This window comes from Phyllopteryx taeniolatus, chromosome 18 (assembly GCF_024500385.1).
Source record: "Phyllopteryx taeniolatus isolate TA_2022b chromosome 18, UOR_Ptae_1.2, whole genome shotgun sequence".
In the NCBI taxonomy this organism is placed as follows: Eukaryota; Metazoa; Chordata; class Actinopteri; order Syngnathiformes; family Syngnathidae; genus Phyllopteryx; species Phyllopteryx taeniolatus.
In genome coordinates, this window is record NC_084519.1 from 8,799,950 (window position 1) to 8,821,430 (window position 21,481).

Below are 21,481 nucleotides of genomic sequence, written 5' to 3' on the forward strand. Positions count from 1 at the left end.
TTTTTAAAAATTATTTTTGACAAAGAAAAAGTGGATTCCAGCTGTAAAAACAGCATTTTAAGTTCCCTTGGGTAATATTTGTCTGATATTTACATTTGTTTGATGATTTTAAAGTGGGGAAACTATGCAATTTCAGAAGGGGGCCAATACTTTTTCACAGTACTGTACATCTTAAAGTCCGCGGACTACTCTAAGTTTTGGAGCCGGATACAAAGACGATATACGTCTGCGATTGCTAGTTTGAGCAAGTTCTGCAAACCCCGCCCGTAGAATAACACAATTCGTAATTCGGCAGTGCGGGAGATTACGTGCAAAGAGCCCATTGGTTGCTTTGGTTGCAAATAAGACGCTTGAGGCTTTTTTTTTTTAACCTCCATAATAGTTTCCAACTCATCCCATGCACGGCACCGCTAAAAAAACAAAAACAAACAAAAAAAGAAAACATTCATACAGTATGTCCTTGTACTCCCATTATTATGTAATTTAAAGATGAAGCTGGATAAAATTACAACTATGGTTAATAAGCATGTAAAAAGAATCATTTGTACTGAATTTCACAATTGTCACAATTAATTAATTTTTAGTTTAAAAATGACCAATATAGAGGTAGTCATGCTTTGGCGATATCTTGGTGCCAATGAACTATGTTAGGGGAGGAGCTTCTATTATACATACTCAAGCGCCATCTAGTACAAAAGGGGTGCTTTGCTGCCATCTTGTGGCATCTATAGGCAATTCTAAACCTTTTTGAGGGAAGGGCGTCAATTGTGGTATTACCAACGGTGTCCATCCACGCCACTCTTGGCACTTGGCGTTTCATTGCCTCACAAGTTGGTGTCTGTGAACATGGTGTGCTCCTTCCTAACGGTGCTGAAGCCTTTGACGCTGTCCACAAACTCCTCGTCGTCCATGAACTGTTGACGGAGGAGAGCAATTCAAAACAGTAATGGAACGGCTGGAACGGCTTTCCATAGCTGTGTGAGCTCGCGCACCATTCCGCTGTCATGTCCCATGGTGGGGCCCCACGCCTCCGCCAACGACTTCCCGTCCATCACCTGGCTGACACTGCGCTTTAACGAATTCCCGCGCCCTCCTCCTTCTTCTACACCCTGAGCAGGCGTGTCCTCGCATTTGGCCTCCAGCGCCTCCTGGTGGCGAGAGAGGTTCTAAAAGTCGTTGCCATGGCGACGTACGCGGCTGGGCCGGTGCGTTACCTCTATCTTCATGGTGAAGGACTTCAGCATCACGCTGCTGACCACGCCCGCCGTGTCAAACTGGAACGACAACACAATGATGGTTTTTGCACCAAAAAGCTTCAATATGTAATTCAAGCGGATAAATGATGCGATGTAATTTACAGCAAGAAGACACAGAGAATCTAATCTGAAGTAGCAGTCGTTCTTTCGATAGACCAGACAAATGCCTGTGAATATTGTTGTATATCATCTCTTTGTACAGTATGTTTTTGCGCCGTGTGTTAAATTAGCAGTTGTATGAAAAGTTAGAATTACTGTGACATATATGCTAATTTCGGAAAGCCTGTCTATTGCATTTCGCATTATATGTTAGCATTAAGCTAGCAGGCTTTTGTCAGATGAAATTTTGTTTAGTTGAATATTTAACCCGCGATGAATGGGGGTTCACTGTACTGTGATTTGTTATTTCAAGGTAATTTATTTTCATTTTTATTTGAATCAAATCTCTTTTTTTTTTCCACAATTTACAAATTTGTTTTACTTTAATATTCCTTTGGCTTTATTTACATTTGAGCATTTTCTAGTATTGTCACTAGCCTTTTTGTGTGGTATCTTTGCACCAATCATTTAGTATGAATATTAATCTTTAAAAATATTTTACATAAATCTTTTACTTGTGGTTTCACATTTATTTTTGTTTATTTCTATTTAATGTTTTGTTATTGCACATTCTAATTTAAGTTTTTATTTATAATTGTATTTGTAGTTTATAGTTCGTGGTTGTTTGATTTTGATTTTTTTACTATTTTTTTTTTAAAGAAGTTTCCATAGTATGTTTGCTTTAGAAACTTTGTACTGTTCTGTTTACTCTCTCTATATATAAATGACTGGTATTATCATTATTATTTAAAAAAAAAAAAAAAAATTACATTTTATTTATTTATTTTATTTTTTTTAGGTTTTATTCTACAGTGGAAAGGATAAGGGCAAATATGGTCTAGGGTCTCACCAAAACGGAGTTGCTGGCTGGATAAACGGCCATCGGGCTTCGCTTCTGCATGGCCACCAGGGGGGGTCTCTCTCTGGTCAAGGGGGCTTTGTTCAGCGCCTGCAGCACGTTTTTATTGGATGTCATCCAGTGTACCTAATAAAGCGACTCGTGGAAGTGGTCACCTTGTGGAGGGCCACCCCTAACACGATGGCCATCAGCAGCAGGCCGACGGCCGCCATCACCACGATGAACCACAGCTCCTGAAAAACTGGACGCCGATCATCTTGATCAGCTTCCACCCGCTCGCCTCCCATTGGTCCCTCTGGAGGGGCAGGGCTTGTGGGATCTGGAGGGAAGATTGGCGTCCAAAACACGAAGCATTTGTGGTCACCCAAAAATAAGTCTGGGTTTACTTTTTAACGGATAGTTGTCCCTCCTTTTTGGACACATCAAGGGGGGCATAAATATCGGAAACCTCAATGCCATTCCGAAGGGATGTGTGACTTTCTTTATCTGCATTCATCTTATGAGGTGTGTGTCTGTGGTCCCCATATTGCGAGAGGTCCTCATGACGTCAGAACACGTTTGTCCTCATACAGATGAATACATTTCTCTTTACTGCTTTCCCGTATTTGTGGTCCCCACATTACAAGGAGTCCTCAAAACATCAAAATGTGTTTGTCCTCATACAGTGATAAATACTAGTGTATGCATACATGCATTTCTCGGAAGAGGTTTCCCATATTTGTGGTCCTCACATTACAAGAGGTCCTCAAGACATCAAAATGTGTTTGTCCTCATACAGTGATAAATACTAGTGCATGCATACATATATTTATCTGATGAGGTTTCCCCATATTTGTGGTCCCCATATGACGTCAAAACCTGTTTGTCCTCAGACAGTGACGAATACCAGCGTATACACACACATTTATCCAACGAAGTTTTTCCATGTTTGTGGTCCCCACATTGCAAGAGCCATGATCATGATTGTCCTCATTGTCAAAATGTGTTTGTCCTTATACAGTGATAAAAACAAGTGTATAGACATATATTTATCTTATAAAGTTTCCCATATTTGTGGTCCCCACACAACACAAAAAAAATAAAAATGCACACCACAGAATAGCATTCACTGGTATTGATATGAATGCCTGTTTTCACATCTCTTGTGGTGTGGGGGCCACAAATATAGCATAAAGTTAATGCTAATATTGTAGTGTGCGCGTGGGTTCGTTCGTGTGTGTGAGAAATGTGATCATGCATGCATGACACAGTAGCTAATTGAGTAACTAGAGACAACTGTATGTCCACATGGGCCACTTTCTAACCTGCAAACACATAGTATTATATGTAATTCATGTTTTATCACACACACAGTGCTCAAAACCAAGCACAATAATAATAAAAAAAAAAAAAAAGATCTTAACATTTCAGTAGTGCAATGAGACTTTAACCAATTAGATATTAAATTTGTTTGGTTGCTCTGAGCAAAACTTGTCACAGCCAATTTCAACTAACAAAAACAATACATTTAATAATCAGCACCTCATCTGGCTGGGAGGTATTTTGTTGAAATGTTTGATGTTTTTATCATGTTATTAGATTTGTAAATATTGATTATTATAAGTCGGGTAAGTCACCACTAAAGGCCCAACTACCAAAATGCACAACTTAAAGTCAATTAGATAGATGAAGTATAGGTTTAAAAATATTATCATGAATCTGATCAAATTAAAATAATTGTCTGTACAAGAGAAAAGGTACATATGACTAGCTCACCGGTGCTGAGGTCCGTGTTGGGATCTTTGCCGGGGTTCCTGTGCGACACATCAGAAGGCCGAAGACCAGTTGGGCCTCCAGGACGTCGCCTGTTGCCACATCAAGATTTTACACTTGACGTTAAGATTTCCAAACACACAAAATGCTCTCTACAACACCACAATTTCTAACAAGAAATTGTTTGTGTTGGGGCATGTGTTTGGTCTGACATCCCATCAGGCTTTGCTTAGCATCTCCATAGCAACCAGCAGGTGTCAGCTTACCTGAAGAGGCGTGGTGTTACCAATACCACCCTCGTGTCCCTTAGAACCTACTCATGCACTGTGCCTGTGTGAGTGTGTGTGTCACATGACTCATTAAATGTCACACCACCAATCACCTAATGTCTGTAATTGCATCATCACTCATAATATTTGTCATAGTAAAGTAAATATTGAAAGTTGCATTGATTTGCATTGGATTTTTTGGGGGAGTAGGATTTATTTTATTGTATTTTTTTTAAAGATCTGATTTCCAGTATTTATTATTTTAGTTTACCCTGTGAGGGTAAATGTTCAATTTAAAATAATGTAATGATGTGCATATAAAAACATTTTTAACTCATTAAAAAATCATTAAATGAAAACAGGTGTTAAAAATAGAGAAAAAAACGTATACATACAAAACCTAATTCATAAGATAACAAAATGTGATTATCATTATTAATAATGTACAATAATAGGATTTCCGATTATATCTTTTATTGAAATTATGATATAAATTATATTATTGATTTTAGAAATGGGTTTTCAAGCATGAACAAAATGTGACCACATGATGTCACTAAAAAGCTGCGTCACTGATGTCCTGTGTCAGAATACAATATACTACGAGACAGTATAGTACTTTACTGTGCGGTATTACAACTGCACAACGCCATCTAGTGTTCTGTGACTGAAGACCTCAGTCTTGGTGATGAGTGTGTTTCAGTGATCTTAGTGGTCCCGAGATCAAATTAGCAGACCGGCCAGGACACCTCTCCAGTTTTACGCTCTAGTTTTAGTGCGTTCTGCACTGCACAATGAAATGACGTTTATTTTAAGACATTATAGTTTCACCCTAACACAAAGCTTAAACTTAGCCCTAAACCAACCCTGACCCAACCGCTGACGAAAACAAAACTAGCCTAAAACCAAACCTAAACCCTGTCCCAACCCTAACCAAAAAAAAAACCATAACCAGACCAATGTAAGCCCAAACCTAAATCTTACCCTAACCAGTAAAAATAAATAAATAAACAAAACGAAACTTCTCGAACCTCAAAAAAATACTTGGCTTTCCAAATACTACCTTCATGCCCAAAATTAAGGGACACTAGGATTTTGGCCCAAGTGTGATGAGGCAGTTTAAAAAAAGAAATAAAAATCACAGCCACTATATTATTCACAGTTTGAACATTAGCACCGCGTTTAAATATAGGACTAAACATGTACTTAATGATTCAAATTAAATTGCACATAAATGTTAAATAAAAAACTGTACCTAAATAAAAGTTTGAAAAGAAAAAGTTCTCAAAGGTTAAATGCCAATTAATTGTGCTTAATAGTTTAATATTACAAAAAAAACTTTTGCCAATGTAACATTATGTACAGTTTGAAGATAAAATTCAGTGATTCTTTGGCAAACCACGCGTGCTTCGGGAATCACTGCCTTAACCTAAACAGTAAGCAAAACCTGAATGAAAACCAACCTACGCAATTGAAAACACGAACAAAAACCCTATCCTAAACCGAAACCACACCTCTACCCTAACGTAAACATAAACTGAAACCCTATCCTAACCCGAGACACTAATGAAAACCCTAACCTAATCCAAAAGTCTAAATCGTAACTCTAATTTGATTGCAACGCAAACGTAACACCCCTTAGCTCATGTACAGATGAAAGAAAACAAGACTTTCCCATGCCTTGTCTCTTGCCTGTATGACTAAGCCATGAGTCAGCGTCTTCTGATGACCGACGATCCCTGCAGACGTTCTTACGTGCATTCATTTTAAAAAAATCAGTCTGACGGGGCCGTGATGGGCCTCGAGGTGGCACTTAAGTAGAAGTACAGAAGTACTTGTAGAAGAAGAAAAAAAGGAATAGTGATTTAACTCATACACTGAAGTAGAAGTACAAAAGTACAGACGCTGAATGTACAATAAATACAGTAAAATAGTACAAAAAAAGAAGTTTTACTGTCAATACTCAAGTAAAGTGCCGATACCTTTTAGCACGTTTGTCGCTGTTGAGTGTGAAAAGACGACAAAGCATAGGGGATAGTCTTTATTGCCCAAATATTCACCTGAGAAACAAACGACAAGCATTTCCCCTGGCATAAGACACAACATACACGTGATGCAAAAACAAACAAATACAGGGAATACAGTTTTACCGTCAAATCTGGAACATTTTATGAAGTTTTAATGCATCGAATTTAGTAGGGAGCACACTTCATTTAACGACAGAATATTTGCCATAGTTCAAGAATCTCCACACAAAGCACGCTAGCGAACTAAAACGTTGGTACGATGCGTCATACATATGAGGGGGAAAAGTGGTGCACACATTGACGTAGACCAGAGAAGGGACTGTTAGCGTTTTACACGTACCTACATGTGTTCCCGCAGGAATTTAGTAGGAAATCACACCCCCAAAAAATCAACAACATAAGAATGCTATTACAAACTGGACTAAAAAGTGTTCAGTCATTGGGGCAAACAGTCTAAAATACATTTGTTTGGGCAAATAGTGAAGTGCCCCTAAAATCTCATGTTGGGGCCAACAGTTGAGACCCTCTCCCTGAATTCTTATGTTGGTGCAAACAGAGGTGTGCCCCACCCGTAACAGTCTACAAACATGGCGGGAGTGTATGGTGGGGCACAACAGTGGAGTGCCCTTGAAATATAATGGTGGTGTTAGCTGAACCATTAAGAAAAATATTTTTGGTGGTGTTGTTTTTTTTCTTCTTTGTTTTAAAAAAATAAACACTAAATTGTTAGATTTTCTCACACCCACCGGAAATTTAGAACCGAAGAAGTCTTTTGGATACAAACAACAAACAAGAAGAGTCCAGTTGCCTTAATTCAACCTTTGCAGATAATCATGTCCTGGATGATCTTCTACAAATTTCACCCCAAAAAATTTTCCCCAACGAAATCCTACTAAATTTCCACAAGAACGAGGTCTCATAAGTTATGGTTACCATATTACAATTATTAAGTTGTATATTGTATGTACATTTAGAACAGGTACGTGGAACCTTAAAAAGTCCTCCAAAGGCCATAATAAATTTATAAGTAAAAAATAAAGAAGAAGATATTATTCTATATTATGAACATTTGCGGGTTAAATGTTTTTGGGCTCTTTAGAAGATCGTTAATCTCTGAGGTTTGGTTAATAGAGGTGCTGCAGTGGGCCGTGTTTGGCCCACAGGCTGGAGGTTGCATTCATTTGATGATCAGTGCTACAAGTAAATCCACTTTTTCTTCAAATAAATATCACTCTGCAGAAGCACAGTTTCTCTCCCTGAAAGTCCTCGAGGCCACGTTCCCTCACGTTGCTGGTTTCCTGAAGCAAGAGTCTTTTTGGCGAGACTTTTGGACTTTGTCCCCGTGAAGAAATCAAATGCATGCCGGAAGGATGAGCGCGTCCACGAGGGGTCTTCAAGTAATCCTGCATGTGCTTTGCCCACTGACTACTTTGCAGGAAGTCACATAAATTTTGAAAAAAATAAAACAACAACAATACAGTGGTACCTTGATTTATGACTTACTTATAATTAAGATGAAAAGTCACAACAGCAACTTTAGTGTTGCATGTGTGCCTTTTAAGGGGCGTGGCCCATCAGGAGCTGGAGTCAGTTAATCTGCGTGCGAGCGTCTGTTCGTGGGCTGTGGCCTACAGCAGCTCCTTACAGCAAATGTTCTCATTTTTTAGTTGTCTGTTTGAATGTTTGTCCAGTTCAAAAAATAGCTGTAAGTGCATCAGCGACTGTGGCTCCCCTTGCCCACATGCGAGGGCATTACAGTGAGTAAGCATACAGTGGATCCCCGCTATTCACAGAAAATAGGGGCCGAGCTCGACCGAGACTGGCGAAAATCTGAGAATAATTGACAGTACATGAAAAAAAATGGGGGGAAATGTGAATAAGCAGGGAATCAGGTTAAAAAAAAAAAAGAAGAAACGAGGGATATCCTGATCCAATTACCCTGAAAAAAAACAATCTCTTAAAAAAAAAAAAAAACGATCTTGTGAGGGCATGAAGGGTAAAACGCAATGTAGCAGGGGACACTGTAATTGATGCTAATTTAACATGAAAATGAGTAAATCTTATGGTGGAGTACCCCTCAAGTCAGTGCCTTAATTGTTTCGTTTTTTTCACTGCACTCGAGCAACACCGCGTCTAAAACTATTCATACCTCAAATTTTGACTGGCAACACATAGCATTAAAAAAAATAATAATAAATAAAACAACTCATAAGTTGGGGCACAGGTAAGTCAAGGTAGCACTGTATCTAAAAGTGGAAGCTTTGTGATCCTTCACGGTGTCGGAGCGTCTTCTCACGTTCAGGCTTTGGCCTCTAGTAGCTCCAGGAAGAGTTTGTGCATGGGCACGCGCCCGTCCCGCTTAATGCCGCAGAAGTGCTGCACGGCTCGGGCGGCCGTCTGCCGCAACAGAGGGAGGCTCATGATCAGCTTGCCGGCCCGTCGAGGGTCCTGCGCATGCTGGGCAACCTCGTAGTCCTGTAAGGCCTCGTGAAGGACGTCCTGGAGGTGCTGGACTGCCTCAGAGTCCTCGATGTGCACCGAGTCTGTGGGTCAGAAAACAAAACGGAGAATCAATCAAGCGGGAGACGTTCCAGACCAATACACAATAGGTGAAAATCCACAATAGAGAGACTCTATATATTTTTAACAGTGAATAAAAACGTGATGGGATTAGAGTAAATACTGGAAGTAGACTGCAAAAACCCAACAAGAAACAATAATGTGGAGTGCATCTCAAAGCTTGTGGTGGTGCGTACCGGAGATTACAATGGGACAAACAAGGGCGGGCCCCTGAAATCTTGTGGTTGGGCAAACATGGGATTGCCCCTCAAATTTGTATTAATTTCTTTATATGCAGTAGAATGCCCTGGAAATCATACGTGGGGCAAACAAGGGCGTGCCCCACGACATTGACAATCAGTAGGATTATAACTTAGTATCATTTGGCAGAATTTCCAAGCATCTTTTATTAATGATAATTAGTAATACCAACCATTTTTATTTGCCTAAATTATTATTATTTTATAGCGGACCCCCACATAATCGCGGTTCTGAATTCACAAATTCACCTATTCCCTGGTTTTTGGGGGGAACCTATCCCCCATTATTTGCAGTAACCCCCGCTTTTTTTATTCACATGATCCCTTATCTCTTTTGCCTCGAACGCAAAATCTCCATTGGACAATAGCAAGCGATCGCGTGGCTACCTGAGTTGACGAGCGCGATGGCCTTGAGGAGCACGAATTCTTCCCTCTGCAGTCTAACGCTTTTGTATTTCTTGACCAGCTGCAGGATGGCATTGTTGAGGTCCAGCAGGCCGGCCATCTTGGACTGGTCCTGGTCCATCACGTAGTCCTCGGCGTACACCAGCTGCTCGTCCAACGCGAGGGAGCGGAAGACCACGCGCAGGATCAGGATCTCCATCCAGCCGCTCTGCAGGAGGCTCATCTGGTCGGCCAGCGACAGCGACGGGAAGCCTGCGAGCACACGCGGGAGACCCGTCGCTTAACACGTGCATTCGAATTTCCATTCGCAGCAAAAACAGTGGACGACGGTTGACCACTCAGTTCAGTCGCGTTCGGCCACGTCGCTCGGTGTGTGGCGGACCTTGGTGTGTTGGATGGACGCCTGCCGTTAAGGGGTGTGACCTAGAGAATTACTTCAGAAGCCTGCGTGTGAACGTCAGGGTGTGAGTTGTGGCCAACAGCAGCTCCTTACGAGTGTTTTCATTTTGGATTTGTGTGTCTGTCCCGTTCAATAAGTGGCTGAAAGTACATCGGTGACTGCGCGAGGGCATTACAATAACATAATTGTTCCAATATATATATATTTTTTTTACATTACTCAAGCAGTGGTGCAACAATTATTAACAATGAATCGATTATCAAATTAATCGACAACTATTTTGACAATCAATTAATCATGACCTTGTATAACCTAAAATTGTTTAAATCCACAGAATGTTAACCACTCAACAGTAAATATTCTCCGATTACTGTAGTCCTCCATGATCAATTTTAAGTTTGTGCATTTTCTGCGCTGTCAATTTTGAAATGTCCTGTTTTTCAATAAATGGATGGAAAACATGTTAGTTTACCCGATTCATCAATCAATCGACAAAAATAATAGAAAGATTAATTGAATATTAAAATAGTAGTCGCACCCCTACGAGCAAAATAAAGCAAACCATGGACCAAGCAACAGCTCGTAACTCAAAAAACTCGTAAGTCAAGGCAACACTGTATCAAAAATGTTTTATTAATTTAAAAAAAAGTTCAACGTGCCATGCCATTCTAGTGGAACACAAATCAGACTATTGAACTAAGCAAAATATTAGAAAGAGCTCTCAGTATGATGGTGCAAAGCAGTGACGTGCGGTGGGGCTCATGATTGGTGAGGTACTGACTACGTCACGTGACTGACAGTCCAATTGATGCCTGGAGCTTGATGAAGCTCAACTCAACACTGCCACATGCTGGTTGTGGCACCATACATACCAGACTCCACTTTGCACTTTTGGTGGCTTTTCTGGTCGATAAGAAAGACTAAATGTCACACACTTTCATTAAATATATTAGCCAGTCTGTTAAACGTCAGTAAGTGTGATAAAACGTATATTGTTGGCGATGTAATGAGGAAACACCAATGTCTCTCGTGTGAAGCCACGGACCAATCACAGCCTGCCTGAATGGATGTGTGCGTGGTCTCTTGAAGCATCATGGGAGCAATGACTCAACGTGAGTCGTAGCTGCGCTTCCTATGCATTTGAACAGGAAATATGAAAATTCAGCTATTTTAATGATGAAATCATTTATATTATTGGATTGAAAAAGAAAATCGATGTAAAGGACGGACCATAGAACTAAAATGGAACAATTTAATGTAATCATAAGGTTTTCTTTACGATTTACATGCAGTGGAAAGGAAAGACCACTAGGGGGCAGTGAGGCTCTGCCTCACTTGCCTACCCTGGCCGCATGTCACTGGTGCAATGGAGAACAGAGGACGACGTGGTGGCAGATTTAATGACACTCTGAGGACACGGCCACTTTTAACTGAGTATTACACACAACATGAAAATAATTAAAAACTACAGGCATGCACACACACACACACACACGTGTTAAGTGTAATAAAAGAGGCAATTTTTGAGAGCGAGGGAGGCACTGATTAGGTGTTTGTGCTTTTGACAGCATCAGTGACATTTGTCAAGATTTATTGCGCTTTACCGCCTCTGATTGATTGTCTATGAGAGTTACCAAGCAGATCAGGATCGATACCATCCATCTGTGTTATGACTCAACAGCTAATGAAGTGATAGTTAAGTTAAGCCAGAGAACGAGTGTGCTTAGCGACATCAGCTGTTTCGGCATTTGGCTGGAAACGGCACACGCATAAACAGAGAAGTGCCACTCAAGCAAGACAAGTCACGTTTATTTATATTGCCCGTAATCACAAAAGAGTCTCAAAGGGCAAACAGAGGCGTTCCCCGAAAATCCAATGGTAAGGAAAACAGAAGTGCACCAGGAGTGTCACGGTGGGACAAGTCTTATTGGTAGGGAAAACCGAGAAATTCCCCAAAAACCTTACGGAAGGTAAACAGAAGTGCCGTGGGACTTGCATGGATAGGCACCGAAGTGCTGCTAAAGTCTTATTGGTGGGGTACACAGAAAAGTGCCCGGTAAATCTAATGGTGACGAAAACAGAAGTGTCGCTGTGGGATATACAATGGAGTACATGTCAATTCTTGCTCGTGGGGCAAACAGAGAAGTGACCCTGAAATTTTATGGTTGGGCAAACAGAAGTATGCCTCTGAAATCCTATAATTGGCCAAACAGGGTGTGCCCCTGATATCGTATGGTGCGGCAAACAGCGAAGTGCCTCTGAAGTCTTGGAGTCCCCCTACAACACTGAGTTGGGGCAAACAGAGATGTGCCCTTCAAGTCTTGTGGCGGACAAATAAGAGACGTGTACCTAAAGTCGTATTGGTGAGGCAAACAGAGAAATATCCCTGAGGTTTTTATTGGTGGGGCATACAGAGGAATGCCCCTCAAGTCTTATGGTGGAGAAATCAGAAACTTGCCCCTAAAGTCATATTGGTGAGGCAAAGTTTTATTGGTGGGGCACACCAATAAAACTGTCCAATCTGTCTATGATTCTAACTCAGCAAATGATTTAGCCTAGCATATGCCTTAGCTTAGCACATGCTTTAGCTTTGCACAGCTCGAGGCAGGGGCAACCCCATGACGGTCGGGGGGACGGCCTCTGAAATCTTACGGTGGGGCAAACTGAGTTGTGCCCCTGTTATCTTCCAGTGCGGCAAACATCTACTACTACAGAAGTGCTAGATGAGCAAGAGTGTGCTTGTTAGCGTTGGGTCGGTGTATCATCACCATCATCATCATCGTCATGGTCATGGTCACACAGCCATGCGACAGCCAGCTCCGAAAGGCCAAAAGCAAGCGCGGTCTTCTGGCTCGTGCGGCCGACTGAAGCCCCCGCACCACTTCAGCCTCCATCAGCGTCAATGTCCCCGCGAGCAGAGGAGGCGGCCCCGATGTAGTCACCTGCCCTCGGGACCGGGAACTCAGATGGCTCGCGCCGTTCGGACCGGCCCCCCGGCGGTCCCTGCGACGCCCGCGTGTGTGACTGTCACACAGCCCACCACGTCATGGCAGTGCCAAACGAAGCTTTTTGGAATTGTATGTTTTGTATGTCTTAGCGATGTATCATTTGTATTCCAGAAGCTCTTTTTTTGCCTATACAGTCTGTCAGTACTATATTATATATATGTGAATGAACAAATAATAAAATGAATATTGTTGTTGCTGTGATTTTTCACAAAGACCCTAAGAGAGGCGAAGCTCCTCTTCCACTGGTGAAGAACACTCAAGCACAAGACAGTCTCAAATGGTTGCTTTGGGTTTGTGCTAGAATCCACCCACACACACACACACGCACACGCACACACACAGAGACAGATATGCACACTCATGAATGCTTTGTTTGTATTGTAAGCAGTGCAGAGAGAAAACATCAACAAAAGAGACAAGTGTTTCCATGGTGAAGTTTAAAGCACGAACAACGGCCGCTGATAAAGCAGGAACAGGTGCCGCAGACTCTTATGTTACATAAACTACATTCCAAGTACGTAATGTACTTCCTACTAAAAAAGTTTCTTCAAACCATAATGTGATCAACCCGTCCTGCTAGTTAGCGCAGCATACACGGGTTTGGTCACGTGACGTTCGTAACGCAAGCGCGAGGGACGTCGTGATGTAGAGGGCGATATTGCCTAACATGGCGGCCCCTCAGATGGATGAAAATTGATGAATGAATCTGTTTAATTCTTATTCCACATATGCAATATTAATCAGAATACGGTGTTTAGAGTAGTGGGGCACATGCAACGTAGTCTTGCAGAAAACAAATACGACAATACGAACTGAAACTACATGTTTTATTTGTTTGCGTGATCTTTTGTGTTTTTATTAATACAGTGCTATTTTTTTCTGTTAAAACCAAAAAAATGTTGTTCCACTGTAGTGGTAGAGATGGCAGTAGAGGTGTTCTTAAGTCCATTACAACTTCCAAGTGGCTTGCGGTCATCCGTTAATTTATTAGCGCGGGCACACGCACACACACGGGCCGGGTGTCCTATTGACCACAACAATCGTGAGCTGATGAGCATGGGTGTAGCACTGGACCTTTGTGGCCCCCTCCAAAATGTACTTGTCAATGGGGGGTGGGTGGAATTTTCCTTCCCAATATTTTAGGTCGATGGAGGGCTGGGCGAACATAAATTTCCTTTCAGATATTATCAGTCGACGGGGGGAGGGTACGGAATGCTCAGGGCCCTGCGGCAGTTGCCTCCCCACTTCGACGACCCCCCTCCCCTCTGATGAGAGCTGTACCGTGTACCTGGGATGTGTTTGGCCCAGCCGATGTTGACCACCAGCTCCCGGTCGGCCAGGTCGCACAGCGTGGTCAGCGCCTTGATGTCGCTGTCGGGCACCGTGGGGTCGGCCATTGCCAAAATGGCATCGGGTTCGGCCAGCAGCAGCAGCGACACCACTTGGTTGGCGCTCGCTGGAACACAAGCACAACTCCACCGTCAACTGGGCTAAAATATTTGAGAGAGAGCCGTCATGGGCACCGCTCGGAATACATTCATTATTAATTTGTTTTTGTTTTTTTGCGCACAAACACAACAGAATGCTCTCACACATTGCTGAAATGCTCTCACACTACAATTTTTTTCCGCTCATACACACTACTGAAACAGTCTCACACGCAACAGAATTTTTGGGGCGTGCACAAACAAAATTGGAACGCTCATTCCTGAAATGCTCTCACACACTACTCAAGTGCTCTCACACATAACTACTTTTTTCTGCTCATATAGATTTAAGGAAAAGAAGACAAGACATTACTGAAACGCTCTCATAATTTTGAATGTTCTTTGCTTGCACACACACTGAAACACACTCACACGATGCTAAAATGCTCTCATACACTACTGCATTTTGTGAGAGCATTTCAGTATATGAGTACATATTATTATATTGCCTCGCAATATGCCTCGCATGAGAGTGTTTCAGTAATGCGTGCGTGACGTAATCCTGACTGTTGCTCCTGACACCACGGTGCACTCACATGTTTTCTTGTGTGGCAGGACGCTGTGCAGGTGGAGATAGGGGGCGCTGTTCTCCGTGTCCATTCTGCGCTTGTACTTCTGCCGGCCGCCTCGAACGCGATCCAGACGCACGCCTGCGAGCGAACGTTGAGGTGAAAGTAACAAAAAAAAAAAAGGAAAAAACTTGCAGTTCAGCAAACATCGAAGCATTAGATAAGAACAGTGGTACTTTGTATATCGTAGATCAAATCAATATTTTGATGCATCAATGTTAAAGACAATATGCAGGATGTGCTTCTCTACAAAGGTGTAAAATGTGGTGTTTTTTCATGAAAAAATGCAGTGGTGCGAAATGTTCAGTCACCATTGGAAACATCCTTGTGTTATATGTGGTCCAGATGGTGGTACTGGCAGTGGGGGGTTAAAGGTTAGAAGTGAAGAGGATGAGGAGGGTATTAAAGAAATGGATTCGCTGCCCTGTGACCTGGCCATGATGTCACGGGAGGGGAAGCGAGTACTAAGTGTGGATTAGCCCGGGTGCTTGGCAGGTGTCAGTACAAGGGTCACATGACGGTGTGTGTGTGTGTGTGTGTGTGCGTGCGTGCGTGCGTGCGCGCGCCTGCCTGTCTGTCTGTCAGAGGTGGCAAAAGTACTCACAAACTGTATCAAAGACAATGAATGGGACAGTGAATGCACAGATTTGTTTCTAAATACATTACACACGTTTGAAGATAAACCACCATTCCACTTTTCCAGATTATTTGGGGCGTGGCTAAAATATCACTTCGCAATGCACTTTGGAGTCCGGCATGATTAGTTGCTCTCCTACTATATAAGAACTTGAGCACCTTCGTTCGCACAGTTGGATTGTATGCTGGCGTGGCCGCTTTAGAGCGCCTCGTAGTCGGCTGTGAGTGCGCGCACATCACAGAGCGAATGACGGAAGAGCAGACAGACACGCCCTTAACGTTCGAGAGCAGAGAGAACTGCTTGATCTTTCACGTTTTTGAAGCCTCATTTGACATACTGCACTTGTATGTTTTGGTTTTTTAATCATTACGCATCTCCATTTTTTTTTATGTCGCCATCTGTGGCCGTTGAAAAAAGTAACAAGCCTATTTTGACAAAGTAAGGAGTAAAACATACACACATCTGTTTTCAAATGTAGGGAATACAACTAAAACGAAAATGAAATACTCAAGTACAGATACCAGTAAGGGAACCCACCTGTGTGTGCATGTGTGTAAACAAGTGCGCGCGTGTAAGAAGTGGAACTCTTTACCATTGGAATGTGCTGACAGGAAGCGAGGCCAGGAATAGTTCGTGCGGATAACAAACAGCCGTAAACGCACTCTCGCATCTCTTGATCTATTTTGGGACACTTTCATCACTGCTTTCGAGGGTCTCGACATGTGTGTGGGGTGGGGGGTGGGGTTTCAGGAGGGGGCGCTCACGAGCGTCCCTCTGCCCAAGCGGGCTGACACGCGTTTCCTTGGCGCCGGAAAAGTGGCCCCTACTCCAAACAATCCCACACTTCTCACGTTATGTGACAAATGTACACACACTGTTGCATGGCGCCGGTAATCGGACGCAGGCATGCTTAGCACCCTTAAAAATACCAAAAGCAATATGAGAATGTAACAAACGGCACCCCATATCTGCGGCTATGCTATATTTTGTTTTACGCTAACATTTGTATTGCTAAAAATGCTACAAAACACGCTACGTGATGAGGGCGGCCTACTAGTTGAAGAGAAAAACTAGCGCAGGGCTCCAAAGAATTACTTCTACTACATTCAGCGTAATGATTAGTCCTAGTTTGAATCAGTTGTTGTTATTTGTTTCTATGCCAGTCTGTCAAAATATGTCTTTACATGATACTAGTCTCAAGAGTGAAAAAGGTTGGGGACCTCTGTACTGTGCTGAAAAATGATCTATGACGTCATCGATACAATACCAATGATGTCATCAACGAATCAACTTACTATTTGGAGCTAAAACAACAACAACAAAATAGGTTTTACAGCCTAGACTGAATAACAATAGAAAACCTGACAAATTAAATTCAATTTTATAAATAATATTAAATTACAATCTATAAATGTACAGTATTTGATTTGATTTCATTACCATAAACTACGAACGAGGTTCATTTTAAAGTGACTAGGGTAAACATAGATGTTTACTTTGAAGCGTACTATGCAATTTATTTAACAATTAAATGCATCTTTTTATGTTAAGGCTTGAAACCCATTTATTGAAGGATTCTTGTTGTATTTCTACACTAATACGGTATGCTATTCTGATTGGAGGCTTTCCTTTACATCGTCGAATTTCCTCAACAACAACAAACAATATGACATACTTCTATAAGGAGAAAGCAGTTTTTGTTGTTGTTGTTTTTTATAGTTCCACATCTCCTACGACTGAGTCTGGTCCAATTAAAAGTGTCTGGACCTTTATTGCGCCCTCTCCAGGGGCGGAGGGCGTCACGAGGCGCACTGAAGCGCGTTACGAGCGTGCTTACGGCCGCCGTTGCGAGCGCGACTTCGCATTTGACGGAAGTCTGGGAATCCCGCGAGGCATTTGGAGGTATTTACGAGAGCGGAGGAGGGGGGATGCGAGAAAAGAGGACGAGAGGATGCTTCTGATGCTCATGGCCTATTAAAAAAAGGATCATTAAGAAAAAGGTGTGCGTGTGTGTGTGTGTATAAATGTCAGCGTGGACCGACTCATTTCAACAACGTCGGACTCTTCTGGTTGTCTTACAAGACATTTCACCTCTCGTTCGAGCAGGCTTCATCGACCGCCTGTCCTTTTTTGCATTCCCAAAAGAATGATAGCATTTGTGCTTGGGGTGTGCCTCTAACTCGCAGCATAAATAGTTGACTTTTTCCATACCAACTCAGGCTAGCTGCATGAACTGGTGAAGCCTGCATGGATGAGAGGCAAAACATCTTATAAGACAACCAGAGCAGTCCACTTAGGAGCCATGAGTATGTATTTTAACATAAGAATGCAGTATCTTGGCAAAAAAACATTATTTTATCTTAGTAATGCTTCAAAGAATGCTATATTTTGTCCAAAAGAAAGTTTTTTTTTCTCACAAAATCACTACATGTATCTTTTGCCACGAATATGCTACATTTTGTCACTAGAATGCATTATTTTGTCACTAAACCACTATTTGGTCAGAATAATAATACAGTATATTGTTACAACATTGCTACTTGTTGTCATTATAATATAATATTTGGTAAAAAAAAAAAAAAAAGGCAGCTTCGTTATAGCAATGTTATATTTTGTCACCCAAATATTGACGTTGTCACAGGAATGCTCCATTTTGTTCCAAAAATATAAAATTTTGTCACAAAAAATCAAAAGATTTGTCCCAAAAATGTCACAAAAATCATTGCATTTTGTCATAGAAATTCTATATTTTGTCACCAAAAAATATGTTGTCTTTGGAATACTATATTTGGCTACAATAATACTTCATTTTATCATTTAAACACTTTCACAAAAACCCAATTTTGTTATAAAATATTTTGTATATTTTGTAAGAAAATATTTTTTGTTATAAGATGCAATTTTTTGCAAAAAAAACCCCCAAAAAACATTTTGTTAATTTGTTTAAAAAAAGCTATATTTGGAACAAACACAGTATTTTGCCATACAAACCGTATATTTAGTTACAAAACACTGCATTTAAACAAAATGGATTTATTTTGAAAAACATTCAAATAATTTTGAACTTTTCTTCATTTTTGCAAGAAAAATCTTTGCTCTCCTAACGTTTTAAATTTCTGTAATTTTACCTTTCACTTATATTTACAAAATATTCATGTCGTCATTGCATACAATGAACAAACACACACACACAAAGCTTTTAACTGCACTAGCCACCTTTTCTTAAATTTTTTTTTTCTTTAAATCACCTAGTGACCCTTTACAGTGTGTGTAAGAGAGGTCGGCTGCAGTAGGCCATTGCTCATGTTTTCCTTTTTGAGTCATTTCTAAATCGGGACAACAATATGTCAGCAGACAAGCGCACACACACACACACGCACACACACAAGAGCACCTGACCACTGGTCCGCACCACATAAAACGCAATGTGCGCGTGGAACAGCCCTCGGACCAGCGAATTAAAAAAATACAAATACAGTGACACCACTGTACATTTTTGGTTTGTTGTTGTATTTTTTTTGTGGCTCACCTTCCCTCAACATGCCGACGGCCAGACACTTGACGAAGCGACAAGCCTGGCACGACTTCCTCCTTCGTTTGGTGATTTCACATTCGTTGGAGCCCGGGCAGCTGTACTCGATGTTACCTGAACGACAACAACACTCTCTCAGTCAGCACTATTGCTGGTTTCTTTTTCGGAGACTAAAATCCCATAAAAATAAAGTCACAACAGCAGTTCACAGTCAAGTCACTCCTGGTTGTCTTGTTTTTTCACATTCATGTTTGTGCTGCTTTTAAATTTGTTATTACCTTGCCTTTACTGTTTGTATACAGTATATAACAGTGACTAATATATATATATATATATATTTACGCACACAGAAATGAGAGTCACTGTTCTGCGGGTTTTCTCTGCTTTTTGGGCAGAGACTGGCGTTTATGTTTTTTTCAGGTAAAACAAGAGCGTCGAGGTTCAGTCTATAGTAGGGTCAATGCTTTTATTGTCAGAAAACAAAATATTGTGTGGGTCTTGATACATCTGTCAAAATGCTTTAAAACGGTTTTCAATATGGGGAACTCTACTTTGAAAACATCTACCAAATCAAATATTCTTATTCTTCATTTAATTCATTGGCAGGCCGTGCATTTAACATATGAATACAATCTTTTTGTTACAAATGTGCCACATTTTTACATAGAAATGCTATATTTTCACACAGAAAACACTGTTTTATCATGAACTTGTGTGCTCGAGTATCGTACGTTCTCTCTATTCACTTTGACATCCCTTTGGGAAAAAAAGTAACACTTTCTCATATGGGTCCTGCTGCGTCCATATTTTGAGCGCACGCACTCCTCCAGATCCATACGTTAAATCGAGCGTTTAAGTCTAAACGTCAACATGTTGACTGTGTACAAAGCGTGGCTGACATCAGCCGTTGGCAAACGGATTCTAGCTAGAAGTGTCGTACGCGTAAACCGAAGGATTAGCACTTGTTTATCCCCAAACAAGCGCTCGTTTTTGTTCGTAAACACGTTTGCGGACAACAGGGAGACAGGCCAGCGAGGCTCTAGCGGCTGCATGCCATAAACACGCGGAGTAAGCTTGAAACCCCACAGAGTTCATTTGTGTGTCTGAAAGTGCGTTCATGTGCGTGTGCATCTATGTGTGTTTGTGTTTATGTGTATATATATATATATATATATATATATTTCTGTGTGTATGTTTTTGTGTTTCTGTGTATGTGTGTGGGTTTGTGTGTGCACGTTCATGTGTGCATTTTGTATATGTGAACTCATTTAAATCATTGTTACAATTTGTTGTTTTTTAACTGCAAACTATTTTTGCACATTGCTTGCTGCAGCATTTTTTTTTTTTTTACCTAAAATAATAAACTAGATGACACTTTTGCAGTAAATGCTAGTATACTGGTTTATTTTTGTTACTTTGAGTCAGCCTAGATGAGTGATTCTCAAAATGTAGCACATGTGCCACGACTGATATGTGGCCACCCTCTAGTGGTACGCAAAAGATTCACTGAATTATATGCTCTAATTGTGCAACACAAAGGCTGAAACTTTGTCTTTATGCAGTTCAGTGCATTTGTTAAATGCCATTCAGTTGTATTTAACTTTGAAGTACAATACAATTGAATTGAATCTTTTGAGAATGAACCGACTATGTGTGTGCCCCATGCTCACCCTGGATGGTCCTCTTGAAGAAGGCCTTGCAGGCCTCGCACGAGGCGACACCGTAGTGGTAGCCCGACGCCACGTCACCGCACACCAGACACACACGCTTGGCCACGGCGCCCAGCAGGAATTCACATTTCACGTGGGCCTCCTCCTCCACCAACCTCCTAAATAGACGCACACCAACAACAGGGAATGTCAACACTGCTGCTCACAAAATTAGGGACAGTACATCCATACAAGAACGCTTCATGTCAATACGGTGGATCCGGAAAGTATTCACAGCGCTTCACTTTTTCCGCATTTTGTTCTGTGACAGCCTCATTCCAAAATTAATTAAATTGATTTTCCCCCGCAAAATTCAAAAAGTCGGCACTGAAAGTATTCACGACATTTTGTAATGTGACAGTCTTATTCCAAAATGAGTTGAATAATTTTTTTCAAGGGTGTGCCACAGGGTTCTGTGTTGGGTCCACTTTTTACCATTTATGTGAAAAATGTTGGTCAAAATGTGTCAAATGCAAAACATCTTTATGCAGAGGATACCATTGTGTACTGCATCTCTTGCACAAGCTGTTGAACATTTGCAAAATACCTTTGTGATCATTCAAAATACACTGCAGGAGCTCTAACTTGTTTTGAACGCAGATAAGACGAAGCTTATGTTTTTTTTTTTTTACCAGATCAGAGACCAGACAAAA

General features: G+C 41.3%; 2 protein-coding genes across 4 annotated transcripts in view; both read right to left on the reverse strand.

Annotated features, from left to right (window-relative positions):
* Positions 1–781: 781 nt before the first annotated feature.
* On the reverse strand, positions 782–6,264 carry si:ch211-57i17.5 (usherin). The gene is made up of 7 exons (XM_061754905.1): positions 6,218–6,264; positions 3,970–4,058; positions 2,370–2,533; positions 2,206–2,304; positions 1,215–1,274; positions 993–1,148; positions 782–914 (listed from the first exon to the last, which is right to left on the reverse strand). The coding sequence occupies exons 1-7, from the start codon at positions 6,262–6,264 to the stop codon at positions 825–827; spliced, it is 705 nt and encodes a 234-aa protein (XP_061610889.1). The 3' UTR covers positions 782–824.
* The window catches only part of LOC133468398 (estrogen-related receptor gamma-like), a 30,354-nt gene continuing 15,134 nt past the window's right edge, over positions 6,262–21,481 (reverse strand). For all 3 annotated transcript variants that reach the window (XM_061754258.1, XM_061754255.1, XM_061754257.1), the window contains 6 exons: positions 20,790–20,947; positions 19,117–19,233; positions 14,918–15,031; positions 14,183–14,350; positions 9,469–9,738; positions 6,262–8,805 (listed from right to left, as the gene is read on the reverse strand). In XM_061754258.1, the coding sequence (XP_061610242.1) occupies positions 8,561–8,805; positions 9,469–9,738; positions 14,183–14,350; positions 14,918–15,031; positions 19,117–19,233; positions 20,790–20,947 (1,072 nt within the window). In that variant the 3' untranslated portion in view covers positions 6,262–8,560. The remainder of the gene's footprint in view (positions 8,806–9,468; positions 9,739–14,182; positions 14,351–14,917; positions 15,032–19,116; positions 19,234–20,789; positions 20,948–21,481) is intronic.

What these genes read in the sequence shown, in the direction of transcription:
- si:ch211-57i17.5 (XM_061754905.1), bottom strand. Translation starts at nt 6,264, where the DNA reads ATGCTTTGTCGTCTTTTCACACTCAACAGCGACAAACGTGCTAAAAG. An exon ending in CAGCCAGCAACTCCGTTTTG is followed by an intron (nt 1,275 to 2,205) that starts GTGAGACCCTAG and finishes TTGTCGTTCCAG; the next exon opens with TTTGACACGGCGGGCGTGGT. An exon ending in CCTTCACCATGAAGATAGAG is followed by an intron (nt 1,149 to 1,214) that starts GTAACGCACCGG and finishes TCTCGCCACCAG; the next exon opens with GAGGCGCTGGAGGCCAAATG.